The sequence below is a fragment of the Drosophila eugracilis genome, unplaced genomic scaffold, assembly GCF_018153835.1.
Source record: "Drosophila eugracilis isolate 14026-0451.02 unplaced genomic scaffold, ASM1815383v1 contig_1765, whole genome shotgun sequence".
NCBI classification, from domain to species: Eukaryota; Metazoa; Arthropoda; class Insecta; order Diptera; family Drosophilidae; genus Drosophila; species Drosophila eugracilis.
The window spans coordinates 12,609-39,092 of NW_024572605.1; the positions used below are offsets into that span (position 1 = coordinate 12,609).

Genomic DNA, 26,484 nt, shown 5'->3' on the forward strand with positions numbered 1-26,484 from the left:
TTTCCATACGCCTGCAGATGTTGCTCCGTGTAGTAAGTAACGCCTTTTGTTTCCAATAACATCTGCAATAAGAGTCACATAAATTAAAATATTCTCTCTTTGCATGATTTGTCTAATAATGGGCAATATGCTGTAAACACCTTCTCTTTATAAGCAACCTCTTTTTCATTGCAAAAGATGCTATAATACACCTGTTTAATGAAGCGCCACCTACCTTACAGTAAAATAGTAAAAACGCCTCCTATATATATGCTAACTTAATTACGGCGCCCTCTATAACAAAGCAGTCATTGCTAAAAAAAACACGGCCTGCTTTTCGGATGAAATCAGTTACTACAAAGCCAGTGTTGCTATAAAACACATCATACTTTTTGGATGGCTTCATATTTACAAAGCACAATATATTAATAGAGCCTAATAGTATGCAAAGCCAATCAATACCATGGCATACTTATTTATGATCGCCTTCTACTACAAATGTTAATGTCCGACACAACACCCTTAAAACGGTCGGCCATTAAATGTTAAATGAATTCTAAGTGATGTACAAGTAATGCCAAAAGGGCACAACAATGCAGTAAATGTACGTTACTAAATGACAAAATAGATATAACGCATATTTTTCCTACATATTATTTAGATAGCATGCATTCATCAAGTACTTACCCTGTATAAGCAATATATGTTATGCATATAGTATATCAATCAATGTGGAACCTTCCTTCGGATAACAATCTAAATCCGGTTAGCGTACGGCAGAGCTCTTCCTTTCCGCAGCACAATGCAAAGCTCACCTAAAATTAATAAAAAATGCGCATATGTTAGGGTAAAATATATAACAATTCTATGTATAACTACCCAGCAACCAATTGTAATCCGCAAGGCTCTTCCCTTTAGAGTAAAATATTTCATCTGGAAACATAATTTAAATATTTATAAACCACATGTAATTACTTCCTCTTTTTTCTATACCTAATGTACAAATTGTTTTTAATTAAACTGTAAATTATTTATAATTGACCAATAATTGCTCTTTAGTTCCAGTGAAACACACTTATAATTCACCAGCAAATTACGTATAAGTTATGTATATGTATGTATGCACACCTTCATTGCATAATTAGTCTACGTATAATCAGCCAGAAACCATTATTAATCTGCAAGCTCTTCCCCTTTACAGTAAAATATTTAATCTACAAACAAAAATAATTATTTATAAATCACATGTAATGAATTCAGCTTTTCTTTCTACTTGATGTATAAATTGTTTCTAATTCACCTGTAGTTAACTTATAATTACCCTATAATTTATCTTTCCCTAAAGTAAGACACTCGTACAATTCAACAGAAAGTCTTCTATAAGTTCCGTACACATACTGCTCTATTGGCGCCATAAGAATTTGCGTCGCAGCGGGCTTTGTACAGGCGTCACAAAAAAACATTCCAGATTTGCTATTTTTCTTTCAACATCTGTTGGTCAGTGCCGGCATCGCAACATTTCACAGAGTGCCATTCGTCTTTTTTTCCTGTTAATATTATTTCTTATATATTCTGTATCTGTATTTCTCTTTGGTGCCTAAAGAATTTGCGTTGCCGCGGACTGAGCTTCGGCGTCACAAAAAAAAAAACAGTCCAGATTCGCGTCTTTTTTTGCACATCTGTTGGTCAGTCTCGGCGAGTCGAACTTTACCCGAATACCATTCGGCTTTTTTTTCCTGGTAGCATTGATTCTTATTAGGTTAAAAAAAATATAAACAAACTCGCGTTTTTTTTTCGAACATCTGTTGGTCAGTATTGGCGTCGCAAAAAATACCCGGAACAGCCTTTCTTCTTTTCCTGGTAATATTTTTTCCTGTTAATGTGCAAATAAAATATAAACAATCGATAGTTTATGTATAATTCATCACTCAATAAGCCACTAAATCAGTATAACTACATAGATTTCAAATATAATTCATATGTATTGCATGTACTCTTTTTCTACAAGATTAGCGTGTAATTACAGTTAACAAAGAACATTCCCGGCCGCGGTGTTTTCTTTTTGCGATGTGGCAACAACCTGTATACTTTTTACGGCTGGTAAAGCAATGCAGCTATATATACAAAAGACGAACGACAAAAACAAGCTCCAAATAAGCAATGTAAACAAATTTCCCGCAAGTATCTTTTTTACGGTAAAAGTTGAGCGTTGCCACTAAGGTGCTTGTAGCAGAAGACAATGTGTAAAAAAATATACAAATATTATCAAATTTCCGTACAATAAACATGCCATACATAACTACGTACAAGAAAAACAACCAACCACCAGAATTGTTCCAAACAGAAAATTGTCTAATGGCGGCAGGGTTAGGGCTAGCAGCAGCGGGGGATATTACTTTGAAACCCAAAAGAGCAGTACAGAGATATATAAAATAGGCGGAACGAAAACCACACCCCTTTACAAAGAAAAACCGATGAGCGGCAGGTCACGTAAGTTTTTGTTTTTACGACGGCAGCTAAGCATTGCTAGTTGAGCGCATGTCAGAAAAGAAGAGCCTAATAAAACTTTAAAAGTGTTGATGGCTATCTCTGTGTAAATACTTTTTAATGTATTAATTGAGTCTAAGCAATTGCTTTCAAAAACATTTGTAACAAAAAGTCGGTCTAATCTTCTGCTGGTATTTGGTTTCATTAGAATAACAAACTGTTTAAAAATACCACTCAACTTGTGAAAGATTTATGAAAATGTATGTACGTACCTCTTTATAAGAAAAGATGTAACCGTCTGTTTAATCGCAGCTTTTTCCACGGTATTCAATATAAGACAATTGACGTTATCCTTACTTTCCCTTTCCATTAACCGCTATTAAACCGTGATTTGCTAAAACACTGAAAATAAGAAAGGAAATAAGCTACGAAACACCAATATGCAAAGTATACATACTGCTTATTAATTTTAGTAGTTCCTTTGTCTTCTGCAGTCAGCAAATCAAATGTCTTGTATCCATATAGAAATATCCGTCAATATGAATTGCATACTCTTGGCTTCTCAGATTTAAGCCGTTAAAGTTTATTTTTGTTCCACTTTCCGCTAAACGCCATTAAACCACCATATCTTATACACTGAAAAAGAATGACAGAAGTGAGATTTTAAATTTTAAAATATAAATAAATACATACAACAATATGTTGGTGGCACTAGATTCTATTCCGCTCCGTATCAATCAAGCTGAACCACTTTTATTAGTAGGAGTAGGCTTAATTACTTTTTCTCCACAAATATTATAATTTGAGCCATTCAAATAATCCGTTGCCTTTTTTTTCCATGTAACTGCAATTTTTGAGACACTATAAACAAAGAAAAATTGTAATCTATAAAGTATTGATAGTTGAAAACCACATAAAAAGTTTAATGGGCACGTAATTTTATCACATTTGTTTATTTATTTACAACGACGGCACCCTACAATGAAAAGAATAACAAAAGTAGGACTGCAGTTTATATACGGCATCGGCAAAAAATAAACAGGTGTCCAACAGACCACTATGCATAGCGCTATTGCGGCCGAAAAAACCGAATTTTTTTTTGCAAATATAGAAATTGTTTGCTAGATAACTGTTTACTTTTTATTTATATTAATATTTAAGATGATTAATTAATTGGCGCTAACTAATATTCATTTATCGGAATTAAAAAGCGATGTAACGCAATACATTTTTAAAGCACGACCTAATTACATTCATTATTAAAATAATTTTGACGCGCCATTTAATTTTTTTCACAAGAGAATAAAAAAAAACTTTACCGAACGACAATGGTTGAACAATGGCGGATAGTTAACCGTTGCCTTTTTTTCTATGCCGGATACAATGATAATAAAACTGTTTGGTTTTTGGTCAAACAAACAACGATGCAATGCTTGGAAAAGAAAACGGATTAGCCAGCAACGACGCTTCCCGCTTGAATGGCCGACCGAAAGACCAGTACATAATTGTTTATTTATATACCAAAACCAATGGGGCCAATCAGACAACCGCACCAAATGACAAGAGAACGCAGAATGGCCAACTGGGGCTGGGTTGCTTATTTTGTACTTCGGTCCCGACGCGCGGAGACCTTTTTCGGCTTTAAACAAATCAACGATTAGTAATACATACATATGTACACACAACGGAATCTCTCAAGTTATAATTACCGAACATTATATTTTTTTGTGACTAATTACAGCAAACGAACAAGCGCGTCGAATGACTTACGATAGAAGAATGGCGGACAGAGCGTTGATTGCATATGGCTACGCTATTGCGACGCGGGCAGCGACGCTTGCAGCGATTTACCAAGCAACGCAAGCACCGACGCAGGCACTGACGCTTCCAAAAAAAATGCATATTATGACGACATATTCACAAGCGTAAGTAGCAACACAGGCAATAAATGGCGAACAAGGAGATCTATGCAATGGTTAACAAAGTGACGCAAGCAGCGACGCACTTAACCCACACATAGCGGCATACATAGCAACACACAAAGCGACGCAGGCATCGACGATCGCAGCAACGCACACACAGTGCTTCGAAAAAATTAACGGCACTTTTTGTATATAAACGTACGTAACAACTCACACAAGCAACAACAAACGCAGCGACGCAAGCAGAGAAGCTTTGCATCGAACAAAGGCGCATACATACATATGTTGTCGGCTTACCCCCTTTTTTCATGGATCTGTTATTTCTCACTCACAAGACGCATGCTCACTCAAGTCCTCAGAACATTGTCTTCTCTGTCTTACTGAATACTCTTAATACACGATCGAACCGCACTCAACAGCTGAGCTTCTCTGCCTCTGCTGTGGTGCTTCTCACTCAAGTCCTCAGAACTTTGTATTCTCTGTCTTACTCAAGACTCTTAATGTACGATCGAACTTCACTCAACAGCTGAGCTTCTCTGCCTCTGCTGTGGTGCTTCACACTCAAGTCCTCATAACATTGTCATCTCTTTCTTACTCAAGACTCTTAAAATACAATCGAACTTCACTCAACAGCTGAGCTTCTCTGCCTCTGCTGTGGTGCTTTTTACTCAAGTCCTCAGAACCTTGTCCTCTCTGTCTTAGTTAAGATTTTTGATTCCTAAGATTGAACCTCACTCAACAGCTATGCTTCTCTGCTGCCGTGCTTTTCGCTTAATATCTCTGCCAAAACAAAAGCTTGTAATTTGCTGAATTCAAATTGTCACTGAAAATAAGCTCGGCTACGAATATTAGGAATTACGTTGCGACACATTTTTACAATGCGGGTTACGGCTTTCTTAAACCGACTTCGACAAAATCGCACTTTTGAAATGAAAAGATAATATGAATTGAAAGAGACTAATTTCTTTAAATACTTAATTAACTATACAGACACCTGGCATGGTGTAGATAATAAACAATATAAAAGCATACACATGTTAATCCCATACATGTATGTAAAAGTATTTGTGTATTTTTTGATGTTATTTAAATTACTCTGCGTTTTTAGAAACAATCCTTCCCAATTCATTAACCCCAAGTTTTAAAATAATTTTCATTGGTAAATTCATACAAGCGAACAGGAATTAAATGTCATTTTAGCGGCAAAACAAACATTTTTTTGTTGGTTTTTGTAATTTAAAAAGATTACTATACGGCTTAGAATGAAAACACAAATTAACAAGATATTTAGTTTTTTAAATCACCTAAAAAAAGAAAGGTATTGAAAGCTTAGCTTATTTTACAACATATAGTTGGTGTCGGAACAACGGATTGAATTGCTGTTGTAAAATTGAAACCTTGCTCTTATTTTCTTTAAGATGATCGATTGGGAACAAAACTATCGATGGTTGGGAGCATCATTGCCACACCTTGTAAATATATCGACAGGTGCTAACTGAAAAATAACTTAAAAGAGAGATGTCTTATTACTAATCAATAACAGACAAGTCCAGCTGCAGTGATGTACAAAAAAATAAACGAAATGAGTCCATTGCTTAGGCTGTTGCTTTAACAAAATTTTAATTATTTTTTTTTTTGAAGCGGTTATATTATTTTTCCTAAAAAAAAATTGATAATGGCTTTCTGAAAAAGTGCACATGAGGGCCAAACCTTGTTTCCATAATTTTTTTTTCGCAACAGTGCAAAACATGGCTTGAATTTGAAGGGCCAAACCTTGTTTCAATATTTTTTTTCGCAACAGTGCAAAACATGGCTTGTATTTTGAAATTTCAGGCCTCGCTGTTCAGCCTTATTTTAATTAAATTTTTATTTGTTAATTTTATTTTTAACTAACTGTTTGGAAAAGAATGTTAACATAAACAAATCACCTGAATATATTTGACCTGATGTACAATACACATTTTAAAGGCAAGGGAATTTTTAATAAGAGAAAGCCGACTTCCTAAACTGGTATCCATTTGAGACCCAATTGATTATTCCCAGTTTTTGAAGAGCCCAATATAGAAGAGCGGAGATGATTAGGGATTTACAAATTCGGTCCAGAACATACATGCTGAATAATATAAAGAAATTTGTAACAAGCTTAAAATGGTGGTTAAATGTTACTTACAATCTTAATTGTATGCGAGCTTTGGGCAATGATGTTAATGGCTCCTTCATCACATATTGCCGTCCGCCCAAAATGCTGATTTTCATGTACTCATGGTCGTCAACGTCGTTGGTATTGATTTTGAATCTATTCATAGTAAATTTTTATAGAACTTCACATTCATATAAACAAACTTCTTAACTTACATTTTTCGATCTGTATCACTTAGATCCTTGTAAATCTGCTCAAAGTGTGTAGACTTAAAGTCCCAACTTCGCGTTGTAAAGAATTGCAGAACCTCCAGACCGACAGCAATTTTTGTTTGAACGCGGATCATGCTAAAATTAAAGAAAATATGATGACCGTACACTGATATGGCTCTTTTTGTCGTTAAAAAAATATCTTACAAGCGACGTTGTCCAAAGACAAAAAGTAAGAAGTCTATGAGGTAGGCTGGCAGCCACATAAACAAAATAGTGCAAATAACGTGGTAGAATTTGCTGGAGGTCATGTTGCCATCGGGATACCACAGTCCGACTTCAAAAGGGTACTTTATGCCCAAGTCTCGGCCCACATCCATTATCCATTTCCATGTGCGTTTTTTTGCGTCGTCCACGGTAAGATTGTATACTGGTATGTGGAGGGACCTGCGCCAAATGCTATACATCAAATTGATATGGCTATGGCGCTAGTTGAAATTACCTCTTTTCCGTAAGACTGTTGTGGTACGGTAATAAAATTAAGCCGTTGATAGCGATGTCCACGGGAATGACCTCCGATTTGAGTTCCCCATTGCATATCATGGATCTTATGACTCCTTTGCCGGCTCCAATTAGGACACCTGTAGGTCCGTTCATATTATCCACCCAACCTGGCAGGGGCTCAGCAACAGCTGGAGTTACTAGGAAACAAATAAGAGGAAAGGTAAGCCCGCAAATTAAACTCCAAGCAAGTGGGTAGGGGGAGAAAAACACGGTGTAGTGACAAAATGTACATATTCAACAACCTAGGATAATTTTTATTTGGAATCAAAACCTCGAATTTTTGTAACTACAACTAAGCTAATTGACTAATTAAATGCCTGTGACCACCAAATCAATACGAATCCACCAAGAAATGGACTCAGAATACAGCCAATACCCCCGTCCATTTAAGGAGGTAGTAGAAAAGGAGTCCCACGATCAGCGTCTTGCATACAATATCCACGACCCATTGGCTGGAAGAAAACGAAAGCTTATGTAAGTTGGCTCTAAGAAGGGATATTTACCTAACTCACATCTTCATATGCAGGCGCGCCCTGGGAATATCTTCTTCCTTCTCTTTAAGGATGAACTTGCGAGCGCCTTTGGCACATTCAATCATGTACTCCTCTTCGGTGTCCTTGGTGTTCATATTCATGTTAAAGCTAAACGAGATAGAGGACATTGATAAAAAGCCTACAAAGCTTAGATAATTTCAATAGCACTTACATCAACTTATCTTCTTCATTAAGTTTGTTCCACAGCGAAGCGTAGTTGTCAGAACGGAAGCACCACGCATTTAAGGTGAAGAACTGCAAGACGCCCAGACCCGTGGAAATTTTTTCCTGTACCCTTAGCATGCTTGAGAAGAAGACGAGTACGTTACGACACTTCGGCGTTGCTTAATTTTACACAACTCACAATCTCTTTTGCCCAAGGATTAGCATAAGAAAGTCCAAGAAGTAAGCTGGCAGCCAGTGAAAGAGAGCCACGTTGAAATTGTGGTAATATTGGTTTGTGGTGACGCATGGATCCGGGTACCAGAGGCCGGCATTGAAAGGGATCTGCTTATTAATGCGCTTGCTCATTTCGACCACGGTACCCATGCACATCTTTCTATGGTCCGCATTAGTGATGTTATAAACGGGTACATTAGCAGGGCGCTTGGCCTGTTTGTTAAACTCGTATGGAATGACGATCAGTCCATTGATTGCATAGTCTACGGGAATGACCTCGGCCTTATTCTTTTGATTCACCAGGACAGACCGGATGACGCCCTTTCCACATCCGATCATCAGGCCAGTCGGTCCGTTCAGGTTGTCCACCCATCCGGGCAACGGCTCATAGGCAGCTGGAGAGACTATTAACAGAATGAAATGGATGTTTACTAAGAGATATCCAATTGGTAGTCTAGTGGATACCAGTCTACGTACCAAGAGCCTGGGATGATGGTCACCGAAGCCGTATTATTCTTATGTGTATGTGGTGTAGGTGTAAGTGGTATGATTGGTATTATGGTGACTATGTTAATTTAAGAATAGCTTGGGTAAGGTTGTGTTAAAGAGGGGTGGGGAAATATCATTGTTCTGTGTGTTTCTGTTTGTGTTGTTCGTATTGTCTCGCGAGCGGATGGTCCTCTGCACTGGATCAACACTTGAACACTTGAATCACAGACACATAAGCTTATTTCACCGAAGTTTTATTTTCACAAGAAACATAGATAATCACTTAAAGTAGAAATAAAAACCAGAATCGAGGCCTTTTGCCGAAACCCCGTAGTTATGCCCCAAAGCGAACCTAAGCGGAAATTGATAAAAAAAATGCGCGCAAATGAATAGAGTTTCCTCTGGCCCCTCAGACGCCTAGGAGGCGTGCCACCAAACCGTAAGTCCAGTAGCACAGCGAGCCAACGATAAGCATCTTGCACACGCGGTCCAAGATGTACATTCTATAAATAAAAGGAAAGGGATCGCGCAGAGATCAGGATCAGGGATCAACAACATGTGGGCGGAAGCCGCTTACAGCTTTAGCTGGAGCCTGGCACGCGGTAGGCTATCGGGCGATTCCTTCATCAGATACTGTCGCCCTCCCTGGACACATGATTCTATGTACATGGGGACGGTCTCCTCGGGATCCATATCCATATTGAAGCTTTTGGGTGGGTATATCGAATTTAGTCAACTTAGTAACCCCTCTATTCTCTCGTTACATACTTTTTCCTGTCCGCCTCGCTTAGCATGTCCCAAAGCGAGGTGTATGCATCTGACTTGAAGAACCATGCACGCATAGTAAAAAATTGCAGCACTTCGAGGCCCACAGAGATGCGTTTCTGGACGCGAATCATGCTAGAGAAAAAGGGTCAGGAAATGTGCCCACGTTTTCACTGCAGCCGCAACTTACAATCGTTTCTGGCTAAGCAGCAACAGGATAAAGTCGATAAAATAGGCCGGCAACCAGTGGAAGAGCAGCACGTTGATGTTGTGATGGAGCTTGTTAGTAGTAATGCATCCGTCCGGATACCAAAGTCCAGCCTCCATCGGGTAGCGGTACCCAATCTCTTTGCTCATCTCAATCACTTCACCCCACTGCATCTTTCGATGGTCTGCGCACGTTATGTTGTATACAGGCACTTCTGCTGGGCGTTCCTTCAGGCTTGCGAATTGGTAGGGGATTACGCAGAGCCCGTTGATGGCGTAGTCCACAGGAATTACCTCGGACAGATGGCGCGTGTCAATAAGCATGGAGCGGATTACTCCTTTGCCGGCGCCCACCATCAGGCCGGTGGGTCCGTTTAGGTTGTCCACCCATCCCGGAACGGGTTCGTACGCCGAGGGCGACACTGCCGAACGGGAGTTGAATTCAGACTGGAGGGGAAGAGATTGAACTCTTCTCCAGCGGTTCCGGATATCAGGCTGATGCGGATGCGAAGGTGAGGCGGGGTAAGCGGAGGCTGGTTGGAGTTTTGTCTTCTTCTGTTTTTATTGCATGCTCATTGAACTTTTTGGTCAATGACGACGGCATTTGTGTGCAGTGGTTGATGTTGTTTGTTGTTTTAAGCAAGGTTTTATGCCGGGCTGTGTAGTTATCAGACTTTTTCTTTTCAAGCACTGTGGTTTTTTGTGGCAGTTCTCGATTGGTAGCTTGCTCAGATCTGTTTTGCGGCTATGGTTCATATGCGGTGTTTGTATTAAGAAGCGCTGCAGCGGAAAAGGCAAGCGGGTGAGCCCGCCCCAGAGACGGGAACGCGAGCTTAAACCGATAGCGATGTCATAAAATACACTGTCGAGTTAGACTCTTAGAAGGCAAGAAGCGTCTTAAAACTAGCACCAAAGCAGCCCACTCTCCCTGAAAAGCATTAATCACTATCTGCTAATATCCGCGAACTGTGCGGAACTTTGCTTGATAGTTCGCGAATAAAGAGCTAACCATCGACTTCTGGTTATACATATGCACGTTAGTTGATTGCCTAGCAATACAGTTTACCGGAGTTAAGTTTCCATCTGGACTGTTACAATATTTTTGTAGGGAACTCGAGCGGAAGTATGATTAAATATCTTTACTATATAAATTAAAAAGTACAAACGAGGGGATTGTTTGAGTTTCCTCAGAAAATATTTAAGAATGAATTTATACGGACTGTCCTATTTTTCCCTTTTAATTTTAGCTATTATATCTTTAAATTATAATTTCGATATTTTTAAATCAGTAATTTTTCAGACGGAACATAAGTGATAAGCTATTTCTATTACTATCACCAAATTTACTTTACCCCACTAAAAGGTTACCATACGGCTCTAATAAAAAAAGTTTTTTTTGCAGATTTATCAATCCACTCAAACAGGTTTCTGATTATAGTTTCTGTATTTCCTATAGATAACGGTCTCTCAGGGTGTCCAGAAATTTCCAATATAAAAATATAATTAACTGCCAATGCAGACAATTCGTATTTTTGGTTGAGCCAAAAGACACCAGGTGGCCGGAAAAGAAATAAATACTAAGCAAGCCAAGCATGCCTAAGGCAGCACAGACAGAAACACAGGGGAATCAAGCGGAGGCGAATGTTTAGTTAGCAGATGGTAAATTGGAGGCTAGCCAATCGCAGTCTTTATTTCGGCACCAGCGTAGCTGGCCATCAAGCAAGCAAACCCGCAGCAAAAACATGGGAAATTAACGATTCAAATAAATCGAATCGGTCTTAGGCCAAAGCAACACGGAATAGCAAGAGTTGGTTGGAATTTAAGATCAAAAGGTCACTTACCGATGCTGGGACGGGCGATGATGACGGGCATGGACTCATAGTGGTCCCGCACCAGGAGCTCGGCCAGGCGCTTCGAGTAAGTGTAGGTGTTGGGGTGCGGTTTAAGCAGCTCCGGTGTAATGGTGTCTAAGGTTTTCACGTCCATCCACTCTGCCAGGCGTATGAGGTCCTCGGGCTTGTGCGGGAACTCATAAACCTTCTCGTACATCACCTCCTGGTCGCAGTTGCAGAATGCCGTGGACAGATGGATAAAGGCTTCCAGCTGCTTCATTTCCTTGGCCACGTTAAGGGCTCGCCGGGTGCCAAGCAGGTTCATATCGATGGCGTCTCGAAGATTTCCTTCCAGTTTTAGCGTGGCCGCCAAGTGAAACACGATGTTGGTATTTTCGGTCACGTGCTTAAGACTCTCCCCGCTGAGACCAAGCTCTGGAAATGGAGGGCAGAAGACAATATTGCATTTAGATGGAAAGCAGAGTTCAAATTGATTTACTTACGGTCAAAAGTCACATCGCCCTGGTATATTGTAACTTTTTTAAGCATTTCCGGACGCTCGTCCTTAATGCGCTGAAATATAGGCAGCTTAAACATCTCCTCCAGACGCGTCTCGGGGGCCTTGCCACGCTTCGGGCGGCAGATGATGATCACCTCTTTGAGGGAGTGGCAGGAGTAGAGCAGTTTTTCCAGCAGCACCTTGCCCATAAACCCGGACGCTCCAGTAATAAAAATCGTCTTGTCTTTATAGTACTCCTGCACTGGCGATAGATCCACTGGCATCTTGACTGATAAAAAGGCGGCAATTAGCACATGTTCTTGGAAATGGATGGGTTTGGAAATGGGAACCGAGTGGAGCAAGAAGTATTCCGGGAAACGAAAACCAGTCAAAGGAAAAACTATGCCAATCGCAGGTGACGCAAGTCTTGCTGGAAAAACTGGTGCCCATTCTGGCTAAGCGTGCCCCTCGTGCCCCACCTGGAGCTCGAGTTAGAGGCAGCCAGCAGCAACAAGGTAGCTAAACCTGCAACAAACCGGTTTCCAATGGACTTTCGGTTTGCTGTGGACTTTCGGTTTCTATTTGGATTTTCGATTGCGCCTGTGGATTCGCATTTCTTTGCTGACTTATGTAACGTCCAGGGGTAGCGGGATCGAATCAAACCCGTCTAGCGTGCCAGGTAGACTTAAAGTCGCCCCCTCTGCAGTCGAAGATTGATGCAAGTATTTGTTGCTCAATTTGCATGCGGCTGGCTTGGATTGCAACCACGTTACAGTTGGCCACATCTGGACGCAATCAACGACTACTCCTTGCACTTTGGCTATGTCATGACATTTCATGCTAGGCGGAGCGACCTCCTTTTTTTACCTAATTCTTTTGCGGCTCTAGTGTGGTCACACCCACCCTGAGCATAAATACTATCGTATCTTAAATAACCATCGCTCTTACAGAAGAGTAACTGTGTCAAAAATATAATTATACAGCACTACAACATATCTGGGTACTATAGTTCTTTTTACTTAGCCTAATTTTGAGGCTTAATGGGCAATTTTAATATGTCACCTAAATATATAAACAGCAAAAGCAGAGCAGCTGCCAAAAAACAACGTCATTTCGCTTTTACTTATGCAAGCTTTGAAATACACACATTGAGGCAAATTTTGAGAGCCAGGTCGGCCAAGTTGTCAAACCCGAAGCCATGAGCATAACACAACTTCACTGAAACTCGACCTAAAACACCGAAGCTTCATTTGGTTGACTGCAATCGTAAGACTTAGGCAACGAACTTGATCCGTATAAGGCAAAGAAGGGGAGATACAAAGGGGGAGTCAGCGAACTGTAACAAAGGTTACACCGATAAGCTACCTAATCATTTATGGAATTCTACTGGTGTTTTTCATTGAAGGACTTAATGCATTTCACGTATTAGGTAATAAGTTTGTATGTTTATCTTTGTTATAATTGTTTTAATTATGTTAATGAAAATAAACGAAATAAAACTAAAAAATATATACTGATTTTCGGTCTCAATGTACCTGTTCTGTACAAAGAGTTTTAAGTTTTTCAGGTATTGCGCAAAGCCAAAAATTTACCCTACTTATAATGACAACTTATTACTATTTTATATTTTTTGTTATACTCCTCCGTTATGTCATATTTTTATTAATGCAAAAACCGGTCGACAGTTGTAAGTATAAACATTTTCGAATCTTTAATTAGCTTGCATGTAGCTGTGTTTATCGATGGTGTGTTCCTCTTGTTTACATATTGATATTTTCTAACCTAAGTAGTATTTTGTTTTTGCCCCTCAATTGCGACCTCAGAACTGGCTAACGATGATGGGGACCATTAAAATTTTCCACGACAAAGTGCAGCCCACAATTTGTCTGCAGCTAATAACGCCAATGTAACGGCGTCTTTATGAGTGTGATTGACTGACTGTGGACGACTTGCCCCTTCCTAAGGCTCTGAGTGCGGTAAGCGGTAATGAAGAAGAGCTGTGATGGCGCTGCGAGGAGTCTCATTAAGAAAACCACTTGAGGCTGAGACATTAAACCATGAAATCGAAAAACGTTAAGTGTTGGCAATTCTTCCATTCCATTACTTGTTTGGCCTTTGGTCGTGTAGTCTGACGAAATATTCAAATAAAAAACCCCCTCAATATGTAAATAGCTATTGTATTAATTTTGCTTTGATACAAATAAGATGAAGCCCAGACACATAAAATTAACAGTGAGGTGAGACTCAAATATATACACGGTCCAGGCTGAATCACGGAATTTTAAGCCAAAACTTAAAATATCGAAATATCAGATACAGCTTATAGCTAGTCTTTGCGACAGGTCATGACACGACCCTGACACAGACACGGGTTCAAGAGCGTATCTCAGACGCAGTCATTTGATTACGACACGAATCTCAAGGGTCATGCTTTTATAATTCCCAATTAAATGCTTCGCTGGTCAGGTAAATGCCTTGAATTGCTGCCTAATTGCCCCAAAAAGTTATCAGCCTAAAAGAAGGCGGCAATCAAAAAGCAGAATAGCATGCTGATATTATCGATATGATGTCGAAGTGCACGCTAACACAAGCAAATCTAATGGTGCTGTAAATTGATTTAATTACCTTTATTGCTTGGGATTCTTCTAAATTTAAAACTTGTAATATTTGTATCAAATTCGTGACTTTGCCCGAATCGAATCGTATCGCGAAAGTGGAGAGTTCGACTAGTTGTTCACGTAGCGGCGGTCGGAAGAAGACTGAACGCGCCAACCTGGTGCAAGTAAATATGAATGTGTTGCGGAATGGGCTGGCCCCGCTCTGGGATGTGGCAAACCAAGCCGAAACGAAGCAAAAATCACTGGCCTGGTCTGGCTGCATGCCGTAGTCGGATAGGTGTTGGTTCAGACATAAATATATATTAGCTTGGCTAATCTAGGCGGAACTGTCTGTATGGTCTGAAAGGCTGAGACAGGGCAGAGTACTCAAATAGTTGTCTTATGGGTACCTAGGTGGGGCTTGAGCCAAGTAGTTGCGATCCCTAGGAACACTTGAACTAAAGATGTGTGAAACAATTAGCACTGCAAATTTGGACAAGTTTTAATTGATCTGCCGCTTCGTCCCAGATAAGATATATTGGCATATTTATGGATGCAAAATTAACAACGGATGGACTTGGATTTCATTACACAATTATCTAGCTTTGCATGCTTAGCTACTACAGCGGTGATTTCCACTTTGTTTGACTTAATTAGGTGGTTATCAATCTCCTATGCAAATAGATCGTTGGCCAATATCGCGAATATAGATAATCAATGGAAAGACTGTTCAGCTGTATTTGTGCATGATTAATTATGCATTTCTCCAATATTTTTCACGAAGGGTGTTTTTAAAGCAATTTCAACCACAAGTGATTTAGGAAAGAAGCCGCAAAAGATATAATTTTTGAGACGATGGATTTTATTTTTCCTGAAAATTAGTAGTTTTCTTATACAGAAGAGTGTGTAAAATAAAACCTTTTGTTCATGTGACTTGAAAATAGCCGCCAACAATAAAATAACGATTTATGCAGAAGAGATATCGGCAAGATGTTCGGCAGGTTTCGTTTATCTAGACTATGATTGATTATCGTGTTATCGATACCAGCTACTTTTTAAAAAGAAGTCATTCATATTGATTGGAAGCGTAGAAAAATTCATAAAAAAAATCCTTAAAGCAAATTATATTTAAAAGTAATTTTATATAATGATATATATAAATTCGTTTCTAGGGCTCAGAAAATTTCAGCCCTGGCACGCCTATCGATATATCTGCAGCTCTGGCACAAAAGGCGTGCAGAGTTGTCTAAATTTCCTGTCACGAATTTTTATTAATTTATAATTAATTGCAAGCAATGGCCGAACTTGACGATTTCTTTGCGAAAAAGGACAAGAAGAAGTCTAAGAACAAGACCAAGTTCGTGACAGCCGACGAGCTGGTGAAGAACCTGGAGGACGGTAGCAAGCGAGAAGTGGTTAAGCCTAAAAAACCCGAAGCAGTCGCTGGCAGCGTGGCAATAGTAGGCGAAAACGAGAACAGCGGCACCAAGGTGCCAGAGTCCGCCCCGGTGAGTAAAAGTCTTAGCTTGAGTCTTGTGAAATCACCGACCGTTAGTCACTAATTACTGGCATGTGTTTCTTGTTGTTTTATCACGACGCAGCCCGTCGAGGAGGAGTGGAAGGAATTCGAGGAGGAGCAACGCAAAGACTACAGCGGTCTAAAAATCGGACAGCTCAGCACCATGTGAGTTTTATCCTCATTACGAAGAATGCCCGTTCAAAGAGCGCGAACAAGAGCCACCTCCAGTCATTGAACTTGCATTTGACCCCCGCATGTTGCGCATACCCGCTCTCTACAGTTCTTCGGCCCATTCCAGAACTACCCAGGAATCTGCCGAGTCGCGGTCCGCTCGAGTGCCCACCGACCCGGACGGCGGGAACTTCGACGATGACGAGGAAGACAGTAATGGTTATGACAACGCGGATGACAATAAGGAGCGCGTCGGGCACGGACCTTGGAAAAAAGTAATTCCTGCCGAGGAGGTAATGCAGATCCCAGTGCCTGTGGAGGCAGAGAAGCCATCGTCGAAGACCTACGTTTCACCTGCGTTACGCTACAGCGTATGTCCATAGAGCTACACGATCCATAACTGGTCTAATTTAACCTTCTTCAGCAGCAGGCCGGAAGCGGGCTGGGAGGTGGTTCCATTGGCGGCGCTTTGCGCCCACGACGAGCAGCCCCTGATATTACTAACACCGAGTTCTTCCCAACACTCAATGCGGCGCGCCCGGAGGAACAGCGCAAGAAGAAAAACGAACCCGCCTTTGAAGAAGTCCGACATGGGGGCCGCTTCCAACGCGTCCAGGAGTCCACGACTGCCCCGGTGGCGGCTTCAAACCGATTCCAGTCGCTTGACGACGAAGCCAGCTAGGTCCAGCCCCTGTCAACTGTGCTGCTGCTGTCCGCGAGAACCGCTTTCGACTACAGTGTCCGCTGTCGAGCTCAAGTCATCTACTCGTTCTGCGCCAGCACAATCAGTTTCTTCTAGGCTTTTCATTCATCTACACTGTCTCCACTGCTAATCTTACCCTAAACCACAAACTACTATTATTCATTTCGTTTTGCATTTTTGAAGTATGGAATCAAAGTAATAGAATACGAATAATAGCCATGCGTTGAAATCCGTTTATAAACGTTATTTTTTTTTTATAAGGTCCCGTGTCTTAGTCATCCATAACAAGATCATCCGGACAACTGTCTAGGTAGCAAAAAAAAAAACCCGGAGGGAATTGTGTCAGTAAGAAAGATCTTCTCTGGCAGAAACAGTGCGCACTGACTTCTCGCTGTACGGCTGTTCCGGAGTGTTGTGGTACGAGGTAAGCAACTCTTTGGTCAACATCTTGTCTGGGAAATTGCGGATCAGGTACAGCCAACACTGTGTGGTTCTGCAAATTGTCGAAAGTGAAGGTTCCCATCTAACTTCTATATCAAAGCTGCTTACTCATTCTCCTCCACCAAAATGGTTTGCTCTTCGCGATCGTAATAGTTTGGGTAATCTTCCAGTTCGTCCAATTTGGAAAACATGGCCTGATCGACTTCGTAGACTTCGCCTTCTATGTTATTTCCCACGCCTGGGCAGGCGAGCAGAAAAGGAATGTTGTAACGGGTGCCCACCACCAGGGGGAATTTAATAGCCGTTATCCCCTTGCCCAGATACTTTGCTTGTCCATTCTCCTTTTTCGTTAGCCATTGATGATTGGGTTCACCACGCTTCAACGTACCATACACAAAGACCCTTGCTGCCATTCTCAGGCATTCTGCGCTTCCCGCCATCTGTTTTATCAGTTCTGAAAGGTATTGGTTGCCGAGTCGACGTAACTCGCCCGATCTTCTTCTTGCTGCCATTCGCAACGAAACGTGTTCAAGTACACTGTGAGAAATTAAAGCTATCGGTGTAGGAACATAACTTAAATTTGCTTTGTTTATATACGAAAGTGGAACCCCAAGTAACTTGAAATTGCTTCATTGTATTTGCTTTGCTTATGAAATTACAAACTATGTTTGCTAAAACCTAAATAATGCGTGAGATACATACATATGTATCTGTGTATATCATTTGGCTATATACGCGGGTATATACATATACATACATATATCGATCAGTACATCTGCGTCTGCAGGTACGGTCTAGAAATGCAACTACGGTAACATAAGAATTTGTGGCCGGGCACTTTAAAAACCGGAGCTGAACAACAGCTTTGATTATTAATTCTGGGCCTCGTAGGTGAGATCGTCCTGGGCCGGGTGCTTGTGGGTGCGGCGGTGGCGCATTATGTAGGGATGGGTCGTGGAGTTCTCGTAGCTCGACAAGTATCGGAGGCTAAGCAGATTCTCCGGATACTTTTGAAGGAGGTACACCCAGCACGGCACAGTTCTGAAAAAAAATCAAAGACGTTTAGATCAGATCGTTGATGGACATCAACTGCTAATAATTCTCACCCTTCTCCCACGCCGATGTTCATGTCATGCTTTTCGCGCGTATAGATCTCTTCGCAGTCTTCCAAGTTGTCCAGGGAATTTAGCATGCGGTCATCTACCTCGTAGATCTCTCCCGTTACGTAATATCCCACGCCGGGCTTGTTCAGCAGGAAAGGAATGTTATAGCGGGTGGCGATAACAAGTGGCAGCTTCTGGGTGGTGGTGGCCTTACACCAGAACTTGGCATATCCATTGCCAGAGCTAGCGAGGATAGAGTTACTGGGCTGTCCGTACTTGAGGGCGCCGTACACAAAGAGCTTGCTCAGGGCGGAGGAGACTTTCTACGATTTAAAAAGGAGGTGGGTGTGGCGGGCAGAAAGGAAAGTAAGGTTAGGCTAAAGATCGGATAAATAGGTGGTACACTTATATATATGTATGTTCAGTCAAAGTGTGCTCTATTAATATCAATCAATCGCCCGGCTTATCGGGGGGTACATACATACATATGTACATATGTACAAATATTTTCCACTGGCAAAGACCCCCGCAAATTATTGATAAGACTACACACGCGTCGTCCCGGTCTGCTCATCTATCGTGATTGTAGACGATCTGTGCTTATACTTCACACATATCAAATCTTTATAGGCCCTAACCGGTTTCCTGCATTCATACTTATTTTAAAGTTATTGTGTTTTGGCGTTGCGTGTTTCACAAATTGCGCAGCAGCTACATATGTACATACAAACATATACATGTACGTGTTCACAATATGTGCATCGATTTGTAGATATTTACGTCTGATATATTTCTGTGCATGAGCGTGATTAGTTACATCTATAATTGCTTAAATCGGTTTAATCATCCTTGACAATAAAGAATAATAGACGAACGTCCGCAGAGAAGCATCTTGACATAGCTGCTTACATAACCACCAGAACAGGCGGCACATACATATGTACATATATACATAAGTACATTCGTGTACTACGATAAAAACTGAATGAAATATATGTACATAGATATGCAGAATTGCATTGCTTAAATAACTATCTCTGCGAATAACTGTAGTGTTAAACTGTATTTGCCCACGATTTCCTTTCGGGGTTGCCCACTTGCCAAGGACGAAGGATAAAAGAACACGTATAAATATGTAAAATTGTGTGCCCGTGTACAAATGTTTCCTGAGTGCTGCTTTTCCGGTTCTGCTTACCTTTGCTTGGCCCATTTTTCCTGTTTCAAATAATTTCTTGTCGAACCACCTTGCAGATGACTAAAATTGTATATTACTGCAGTTGGCAAAAGAGAAAGAGCTCTTCTAAAATAGGTGCTCCAGAAAAGATACAACCGAGCCGATGGAAGGCAAAACTCCAACTAAAACGCGATGGAAAACATTCGGACACGAGGGCAGCCTCGCCTGACGTTTATTTTTTTGTTGTTCCTTTCAGTCACCGTGAGCCTCAACGATTTAATTCTTTAAACTTTTTGATATTTATTCTAGTATTTCTTCACGGAGTACTAATTGAGAAAATATAACATTGTTGTAGCTAACAAATAAAAAAAGAAACAAAAAACAAAAACAGTATTTTTAAGTCAGTTATTTAATTTTAGTTTTCAGTTCATATTTTAGTTAAATGGTTTTTTGTGCAGTTTTGTGTATAATTTTAAATTTAAAAAATATTTCCTAAACAAAATATGAGGCATCTCCCCACTGTGCGACGTCGTCAATACCAAGAGGCCCGCCTCAGCAAGTACAACAAAAACACGCCACACGCGCAAAGTTAAAAATGCCGCCTCTGTCGCTTTCGGCTGCGCTGCTTTTCTTTGCTCCCTTAGCACTATCTAAGAAATTGTTTGACAGCGGGGTGTGGGTCAGTTGAATTACCCCAAATTTCAAAAACTCCGCAAACACAAAAACTTTAAAATTCGGGGCTTATCAGACTTCAAGAAATAGCTGAACATTGTAACCAAACATCCGTCTTTAACCTCAGCTTCTCTTTACTCTGAAAATATACAGATGTACATACGTATTTAGATATGTACATATATACATATGTATGTATATATTATTTGGCGCTACCTCTGGAGAACACGTACGCATGTATTCGATTACCTTTTGCTTCTTTGATGCTCTTCTTGCGATCTGATATTGTATACACTTTTTTATGTACATATATATGCATAAAGAGTACATTTCGTACATTTGTGGAAATTATTAACTTTTATATGGACGGGTTTTTATAGCACCAACAAATAAAAATAAAATCGCTTTGTAATTTTTACGCGTTAAACGCGGCAGCAAAACAAAGTTGAAAACACCTAGGCAGCGCTTTAGCCGATGAAAAGGGTGTAACAAGTAAGTAACAATAGCATTAGGATTAAGAATGCAAATTCTAAGGATGCCAAAACATTGTAAGTTGGCCACAACTTCCCTAATGTATTCCACCCAAAGTGGTCTCTCTTGTTTTCCCCTCGACAGGGGAGCTGCCTTTTAGTTTCAGGAAGCAAACAAAGATATGTAAATAGGGTTTAATATTAACATGTGATTAATTACCAGTTGTCCTTCAATTTTCGAATATTGGAGTACCTTAAAATTGGGTCTTTTTTTATACTATATATGTATGTAAATACATATGTGCATCGCCAAACATTTCCTTAGGCGACAACAAGTATTGCACTTCTAATATTGTCACTAGACAAGTTTCTTTATTATCTCAGCCTTGTGTTCTTAAATAGTTAACCTTATATATTCACAGAGAAAGCTCATTATTAAGTTTTTTAAAACGTTGAATTTGAATAAATATTAATTCATCATTTCATCGTGTGTATAAAGTCAGGGAATTTCATCGGCAGCGACAGTGGCATAAAAAGACCCATTGGTTTTCGGCCAACCTTCGTTAATAGTCCATAGAGCAGAGACCATTGTAAGCGTAATGGTGGTCCTTGTGCCGACATGCACACAAGTTGGGTGCAAAGCAGTAGGCTTGAGGTCCGCAATTGCTGAAGTAATAAACTAGGTTAAGTTGGGCCATAATCTAAGCAACAACCCAACTCACTGATCACAGACGGGCATGCATTTCTGTCCGTGAATCACGCTGGTCCTTAGCTCGTAGCCCTGTGCACAGGTGCACTGACCGTCAAAGGAGCAGTTACCATGTGAGCAGCGCCTGCGGATGATATGTATAATGCATATCTACACTCCTGACCACTCCACTCAATAAAATTTAACTCACCCGAGGCAGGGGTCCAGCAGTCTAGAAGCCCTGTGGCGGCACTTTTGAGACAGGGGATCAAAATAGTAGTGCCTGTCTCTTCGGCACACACAGATATTGGGTGTGGCACAGTAGCCACCTGCCTCCCTGCAACCAGGAAGACACTCTGCCGCACAAACCAATCCGTCCGGATTTCCCGACATGTATTGATCCGCACAAGGGCAAGGTCCATCCTCGATGCATACGCGATCCCGGCACACAATATTGCAGCGCCTCACGCACTGGTGGGTGTTGGCCACAAGCATTTCGTAATCGGAACAAATTGGCGGAGGCTCGTTGATCTCCCAGTAGCCGTAATCAGAATAGTAGTGGCCCTTTGTTGCTGTCCACAATAGCAACTCAAGGAAGACCATCCGTAGCGTCATCTTGGTCAACGGTAAATGATCTACCCTACGGATTTTATACCGACAACAAATGTTAAGTGAAAGTGTTTTTCCAGATGGTGCAATTTGTGTACGGATCTCATTATAGGCTCGGTCACGATCACTGTGCCTAAGCAAGTACGGATTACGAAATGGCCAGCTTCGCCGTCAAATTATAGCTGATCTACCAGAGATTGTATCGACCTTAATTACAAATGATCAGAGCATTTGCAACATAATCAGTTTGACTTTACATTACCCACCCAATCCGACGTCGGAGGGAACTGTAGAGAGTTTTCTGATCGAATCGAACTCGAACGTGTGTGCTGAGAGCCAAGGAGAGCAATTTGGGGACTAATTCTGGCATGTCTGGATTTCCACGCTCCCGATGTTGCCGCGCCACATCTGCATGTGCACACTGGAATTGTTTTTGGTAGAATTAATTTTAGGTTAAATCATTATAATTCGATTTGGAAATCAAAAAGAATTATACTGTTATTATTTAGGTATTTTATAGTCGACGAATTCAGGGTTTCAATGTGTCACGAAATCTGCGTGTAGATGGGAATTTACCCTTAACTGAGATTTTAATTTAACAAATTATTGGCCTTTAATAAAATAATACTAAAATGCTATTTTATTTATTTTTAAGTATGTACATACGCATTCGACCAATGATTCAATGACTTTGTAAATACATATACGGATTGATAAAGAAGAAATAAAGCACAGACACAAATCACACTTACAGTACTTTTTTGAATGGAAAACGTGGATACGCACTATTTCTCACAGTGCTGCGATTGGGGCCTGGCTCCGTCTGAGACTGCAGCTGGCTTTAATGGTCATTCATTCAGTCGGTTGTTGTCGTCTTGAAGTGACGGATAGAGGAGCATATGCGGTGACGCCTGCGCAAATAGAAGCCCAGATGTACAGTGTGTGGGACAATGTTGCCAAATACACGCCTGGGTGCTTAATGAAAACGCTTTCGAGGCAGAGTTATTTCTTTGCGCGTATTTCTTTCTTTGCTTCGACAGCAGCTACGAATTGAGTTCTCAACTGAATCGCAAACTGGGCGGTTCCAAACCCCCATCCATCCTTTGTGTGTGTGAGTGGGGTGAATAACATAAAACAGGCGGCAGACCCATAACAGCGAACGGAGAAATCATAGAATAAACAATTCCATTTCGGGCTGGTCAGCTGGGAGGAAGTTCTGTTCTGGCCCTGCGCTGCTGGTGTTTTGTGTTGCGGCAGTGGTTGTGGGGTGACGGCTAAGTGGGTGTGGGATGTGTGTGCTCAGAAAAAAGCAGAGTCTATTATCTATCCGAAAAGTTCTGACGCGTTGCGACCGCTGAGCGTCGGCTACTCAATTTGTGATTCCCAACGATCTTTAGCATTGAAATGGGTTACGTTATTATCACCAGCGCTAGTTTGACATGGTTCCTGTGCTCCCTAGTGGCGGATATGTTATTTGCGGTGGCCCTGGTCACACCCAAGTGGCTGGTGGGCCCTGCCCAAGGCTTTAACTCCAGTCATTATCGCTACTCCTCGGTGGGCATCTACACGCGCTGCAAGTTGGTGAACGAAGGTGGGTTCCATTGCGGCCGATTCGATCTGGATGGACTTGCCACGGATAGCAGTGTTTACCCCGGGGAATGGAAGGCGGCCATGTTTTTTCTCTCGTTGGGATTCAGTCTGCTGTCGGTGACTGTTCTACTGACCTTGCTCACCTGCTGTCGTCAGTCAGCCTGTGGGAAAAGCATCCACAACATGATAGCATGTGCTCAAGTAGTGGCTGGTAAGATTTCATCATTTTGTTACAGCATATAAATAAGACTTCTTTATTTTTTTTTAGGAATATGTGTAATGATGGCTCTCTTCCTGCATCCAATAGGCTGGCGTGCTGCCCGGGTTCAACGTCTGTGCGGTCCGGATGCAGAACCTTTCTATCTCGCCGACTGCACCATAGGTATTTGAGTAAAACTATTTGTAGAAGAAAACTAAACTTAACATCTCCAGGAGTTTCCGTCTATTGTGGAATCATCGGCGTTCTTCTGGCGTTCTGCGCCGCCGGCATCAGCCTCAAGGCAGAGGCTTCCAACATGCGCTCCCGTGTCCGCCGATGTGTAGAGACGGGCAGAAAATTTGTTTGCATTCCTTAGCTTCATCCGTATATAATAAGGACAATCCCTGATTTAAAGAGACCATACATTACTTCATTTTCGAATTAATTTTAACATAAACATAAAAAGTTCTAACATTTCTACAATATGGATAGAATGAGCCTAGCTGTTGCTTCGGTTCTACTTGTTCCGCTTGCCCTTGGATTTTCCAGGTTTGCCCTCAACATCAGGCTTGGCTTTAGGTATGTATACGCCATGGTTAGTTTTCTTCAGATGCGTAAATAGTTTATTCTTAGAGTCAAAAACAAGCCTACAGGTGACGCAAGAGTGTTGCGGCTTGGAGGGATCAATATCTTCATCACAGCCTTTTTGAGCATCGTTGGCCTTTTTTGGGGTTGACTCCTCAATCGTTGGCTCTGCTTGCTTTATCTTGATTAACGCTGACTTTTTGCTTTTGCTCTTTTTGGCCGTCCTTTTGCCTTTACTCCAATTTTCGTCCTCTGACTCGCTCTTGGTGGATTTAAAATCTAAGGATTGATCTAGGCCATCGCCGGCCTCCTCTTGTGCTTGCCTCGCGGCTGACTTTTTAGATTTTTTATTCCTTTTGTTGCGCTTAGTGAGGGGAGAATCTTCCTCACTTAGTGCCTCCCCTCCAGAAATCTCATCGTCATCAATTTTAAATTCATCCAGTAACTCTTCTACATCACTTACACTATCTTCTTGGGATTTTTCGTTAAAAGCTTCCTCTTCCTCTTCCATTTCCTGGCACATCCGGCTGACATTTTCCCTGTGCTTTTTGCTTTCCTCGTGATTTCCACGAGCATTCGCATTTTTAAATGTCTTGTTACACGCCACGCAGTACAGATCGTCGACGTACTCCACCTCGAAATTTTTAAATTCCCCATTAACTTCCTGCTCCGTATTTTCGCCGTCCACATCTTCATCTGTATATCCATCCGACTCGCTTTCGTACTGCTGCTCCAACTGCTTCAATTGCTCCTCGTAGCCCTCGTTGAAGACTTTATTCTCTGTGACGGCCGCCAGTTCCTCCTGTCGCTTTCTTAACTGATCCTTGCGTTTCTCCTCCTGCTTAAGTCGATTGGCCTCGGCACGCTCTTCAAGCACGCGCCTATAGGCCTGCACTCTGCGGTCACGCTTCCGAACGAAGTTGACCAGGTTGCGAACCTAAAGGCAACAAAGGTTTACACGTTAAAATATATCAATCCATATTTAATGCTCACCTCTTCGTTGCGCTCTTTGCGGGCACTCTGGACAATCTTTTTCATCTCCTTCTCAACCTTCCGTAGGATGAAGCGTTCCTTGATCTCTCGTACGTCGTACGGGCACAGCCACTCGTAGGTCTTCCTGGTGCTATAGGCCTGCCAAAAGGCGTAGAATGGACCCACCACCTCCTCATAGCTGCTGTTCGCATGGCCAAAGTCTGGCGCCATTCCCAGTCGGTCGTTTTCGTCCATGAACTCGATGTCCTCCGAGGCGATCTGGACAAAGACCTGGGTGTACACGTGGTAAAAGCCATGATCATCATCTCCATAGCCCTTGTAACACGAGCTGGTGAAGAACTGGAACACGTCTAGACAGTTTTCGGAGTACTCTGAGTTCTTGCCGCGCAGGATCTGCTCGCGGTGGTTGTCGTACCAAGATCGCTCTTGCGGATCGGAGAGCACTTCGTACGCCTGCTGAATTAGCTGAAAGCGGTTTTTCGCTTCCGCCAGTCTGTCAAGGTTCTTATCAGGGTGCCAGCGTAGTGCCATTTTGCGGTAAGCGGTTTTAATATCCCCATCATTAGCGTCTCGTCGGAGCTCGAGCTCGTCGTAATAACAGCGCATGGTGTCCAACAAATATAACAATAAATTTATTTATAATGGTAATAGGGTTGCCAGACGTTGGTAAGCGCTGAAAGGAGTCAACAGCTGTTGCTCATAAATGCGCTGCTGTTAAAAATTAAATTAAGTAGCTTACTTTTGGGCTGAAGATATTAAAGTGGAAAATACTTGAAAAAAACAACGTTTTTTTTTAATTTTATTATATTTCTTAGGATTTTGAGTTTAGTAACCCAAGTTTTCCGAACGTATAACGTAACGGTAAGTGGCAAATTCACATCCAGAAAATCCTACGTAGCTGCGCATTCCGTCATTAGTTTTTATCTTTCTGCAAGAGCGGACGTT

General features: G+C 41.4%; 7 protein-coding genes and 1 long non-coding RNA gene across 13 annotated transcripts; 2 read left to right on the plus strand and 6 right to left on the minus strand.

Moving 5' to 3' along the window:
• Positions 1 to 2,778: 2,778 nt before the first annotated feature.
• Positions 2,779 to 3,238, minus strand: LOC108107455. Its single transcript, XR_005993997.1, has 3 exons — positions 3,160 to 3,238; positions 2,924 to 3,102; positions 2,779 to 2,868 (listed from the first exon to the last, which is right to left on the minus strand). It is a non-coding gene; the product is annotated as an uncharacterized LOC108107455 (long non-coding RNA).
• Positions 3,239 to 6,205: 2,967 nt separating this feature from the next.
• Positions 6,206 to 14,787, minus strand: LOC108107387 (putative fatty acyl-CoA reductase CG5065). Of its 5 annotated transcripts, none has more exons than XM_017214902.2 (8): positions 14,651 to 14,787; positions 12,030 to 12,309; positions 11,536 to 11,961; positions 7,240 to 7,438; positions 6,945 to 7,184; positions 6,744 to 6,875; positions 6,559 to 6,684; positions 6,206 to 6,501 (listed from the first exon to the last, which is right to left on the minus strand). In XM_017214902.2, exons 2-8 carry the CDS (start codon positions 12,307 to 12,309, stop codon positions 6,369 to 6,371), a joined length of 1,536 nt encoding a protein of 511 aa, XP_017070391.1. In that variant the 5' UTR covers positions 14,651 to 14,787; the 3' UTR covers positions 6,206 to 6,368. The 5 variants fall into 5 exon arrangements, with proteins under 5 accessions (XP_017070391.1, XP_017070390.1, XP_041675795.1 ...); XM_017214901.2 differs by having other exon boundaries at positions 12,030 to 12,314; XM_041819861.1 differs by lacking the exons at positions 6,945 to 7,184; positions 7,240 to 7,438 and adding an exon at positions 9,678 to 10,116 and having other exon boundaries at positions 12,030 to 12,314.
• A 1,042-nt stretch (positions 14,788 to 15,829) lies between these two features.
• On the plus strand, positions 15,830 to 17,250 carry LOC108107407 (protein CDV3 homolog). Of its 2 annotated transcripts, none has more exons than XM_017214933.2 (4): positions 15,830 to 16,130; positions 16,224 to 16,306; positions 16,440 to 16,683; positions 16,737 to 17,250. In XM_017214933.2, exons 1-4 carry the CDS (start codon positions 15,918 to 15,920, stop codon positions 16,992 to 16,994), a joined length of 798 nt encoding a protein of 265 aa, XP_017070422.1. In that variant the 5' UTR covers positions 15,830 to 15,917; the 3' UTR covers positions 16,995 to 17,250. The 2 variants fall into 2 exon arrangements, with proteins under 2 accessions (XP_017070422.1, XP_017070423.1); XM_017214934.2 differs by having other exon boundaries at positions 16,740 to 17,250.
• On the minus strand, positions 17,235 to 17,968 carry LOC108107408 (putative gamma-glutamylcyclotransferase CG2811). Its single transcript, XM_017214935.2, has 3 exons — positions 17,565 to 17,968; positions 17,401 to 17,508; positions 17,235 to 17,329 (listed from the first exon to the last, which is right to left on the minus strand). The coding sequence occupies exons 1-3, from the start codon at positions 17,966 to 17,968 to the stop codon at positions 17,287 to 17,289; spliced, it is 555 nt and encodes a 184-aa protein (XP_017070424.1). The 3' UTR covers positions 17,235 to 17,286.
• Positions 17,969 to 18,070: 102 nt separating this feature from the next.
• Positions 18,071 to 19,924, minus strand: LOC108107409 (troponin C-akin-1 protein). Its single transcript, XM_017214936.2, has 3 exons — positions 19,755 to 19,924; positions 18,563 to 18,882; positions 18,071 to 18,497 (listed from the first exon to the last, which is right to left on the minus strand). The coding sequence occupies exons 1-3, from the start codon at positions 19,767 to 19,769 to the stop codon at positions 18,329 to 18,331; spliced, it is 504 nt and encodes a 167-aa protein (XP_017070425.1). The 5' UTR covers positions 19,770 to 19,924; the 3' UTR covers positions 18,071 to 18,328.
• A 1,303-nt stretch (positions 19,925 to 21,227) lies between these two features.
• On the minus strand, positions 21,228 to 22,421 carry LOC108107413 (wnt inhibitory factor 1). The gene is made up of 3 exons (XM_017214940.2): positions 21,775 to 22,421; positions 21,598 to 21,708; positions 21,228 to 21,541 (listed from the first exon to the last, which is right to left on the minus strand). The coding sequence occupies exons 1-3, from the start codon at positions 22,176 to 22,178 to the stop codon at positions 21,439 to 21,441; spliced, it is 618 nt and encodes a 205-aa protein (XP_017070429.1). The 5' UTR covers positions 22,179 to 22,421; the 3' UTR covers positions 21,228 to 21,438.
• Positions 22,422 to 22,955: 534 nt separating this feature from the next.
• Positions 22,956 to 24,434, plus strand: LOC108107412 (LHFPL tetraspan subfamily member 2a protein). The gene is made up of 3 exons (XM_017214939.2): positions 22,956 to 23,973; positions 24,031 to 24,144; positions 24,195 to 24,434. The coding sequence occupies exons 1-3, from the start codon at positions 23,577 to 23,579 to the stop codon at positions 24,335 to 24,337; spliced, it is 654 nt and encodes a 217-aa protein (XP_017070428.1). The 5' UTR covers positions 22,956 to 23,576; the 3' UTR covers positions 24,338 to 24,434.
• LOC108107410 (dnaJ homolog subfamily C member 21) lies at positions 24,370 to 26,163 on the minus strand. The gene is made up of 2 exons (XM_017214937.2): positions 25,540 to 26,163; positions 24,370 to 25,483 (listed from the first exon to the last, which is right to left on the minus strand). The coding sequence occupies exons 1-2, from the start codon at positions 26,143 to 26,145 to the stop codon at positions 24,479 to 24,481; spliced, it is 1,611 nt and encodes a 536-aa protein (XP_017070426.2). The 5' UTR covers positions 26,146 to 26,163; the 3' UTR covers positions 24,370 to 24,478.
• Positions 26,164 to 26,484: the final 321 nt, after the last annotated feature.

Excerpts from the sequence above, each read along its gene's own strand:
- LOC108107408 (XM_017214935.2), bottom strand. The coding sequence starts at position 17,968 with ATGGCAGCAAGAAGAAGATCGGGCGAGTTACGTCGACTCGGCAACCAA. Across the intron at positions 17,509-17,564 it reads ATTTTGGTGGAGGAGAATGA|AACCACACAGTGTTGGCTGT; the intron begins GTAAGCAGCTTT and ends GACAATTTGCAG. Across the intron at positions 17,330-17,400 it reads GAACAGCCGTACAGCGAGAA|CTACCTAGACAGTTGTCCGG; the intron begins GTCAGTGCGCAC and ends TTTTTTTTTTTG.
- LOC108107407 (XM_017214933.2), top strand. The coding sequence starts at position 15,918 with ATGGCCGAACTTGACGATTTCTTTGCGAAAAAGGACAAGAAGAAGTCT. Across the intron at positions 16,131-16,223 it reads AGGTGCCAGAGTCCGCCCCG|CCCGTCGAGGAGGAGTGGAA; the intron begins GTGAGTAAAAGT and ends ATCACGACGCAG. Across the intron at positions 16,307-16,439 it reads ATCGGACAGCTCAGCACCAT|AACTACCCAGGAATCTGCCG; the intron begins GTGAGTTTTATC and ends GGCCCATTCCAG.
- LOC108107387 (XM_017214902.2), bottom strand. The coding sequence starts at position 12,309 with ATGCCAGTGGATCTATCGCCAGTGCAGGAGTACTATAAAGACAAGACG. Across the intron at positions 11,962-12,029 it reads GGGCGATGTGACTTTTGACC|AGCTTGGTCTCAGCGGGGAG; the intron begins GTAAGTAAATCA and ends CTCCATTTCCAG. Across the intron at positions 7,439-11,535 it reads CATCGCCCGTCCCAGCATCG|TAACTCCAGCTGTTGCTGAG; the intron begins GTAAGTGACCTT and ends TTTGTTTCCTAG.
- LOC108107409 (XM_017214936.2), bottom strand. Across the intron at positions 18,498-18,562 it reads AACATCGGCGTGGGAGAAGG|AACTGTGCCGTGCTGGGTGT; the intron begins GTGAGAATTATT and ends ATTTTTTTTCAG.
- LOC108107413 (XM_017214940.2), bottom strand. The coding sequence starts at position 22,178 with ATGACGCTACGGATGGTCTTCCTTGAGTTGCTATTGTGGACAGCAACA. Across the intron at positions 21,709-21,774 it reads CTGCTGGACCCCTGCCTCGG|GCGCTGCTCACATGGTAACT; the intron begins GTGAGTTAAATT and ends TATCATCCGCAG. Across the intron at positions 21,542-21,597 it reads TGCATGCCCGTCTGTGATCA|CAATTGCGGACCTCAAGCCT; the intron begins GTGAGTTGGGTT and ends TTATTACTTCAG.
- LOC108107412 (XM_017214939.2), top strand. The coding sequence starts at position 23,577 with ATGGGTTACGTTATTATCACCAGCGCTAGTTTGACATGGTTCCTGTGC. Across the intron at positions 23,974-24,030 it reads ATGTGCTCAAGTAGTGGCTG|GAATATGTGTAATGATGGCT; the intron begins GTAAGATTTCAT and ends ATTTTTTTTTAG. Across the intron at positions 24,145-24,194 it reads TCTCGCCGACTGCACCATAG|GAGTTTCCGTCTATTGTGGA; the intron begins GTATTTGAGTAA and ends TAACATCTCCAG.
- LOC108107410 (XM_017214937.2), bottom strand. The coding sequence starts at position 26,145 with ATGCGCTGTTATTACGACGAGCTCGAGCTCCGACGAGACGCTAATGAT. Across the intron at positions 25,484-25,539 it reads GCAAAGAGCGCAACGAAGAG|GTTCGCAACCTGGTCAACTT; the intron begins GTGAGCATTAAA and ends TGTTGCCTTTAG.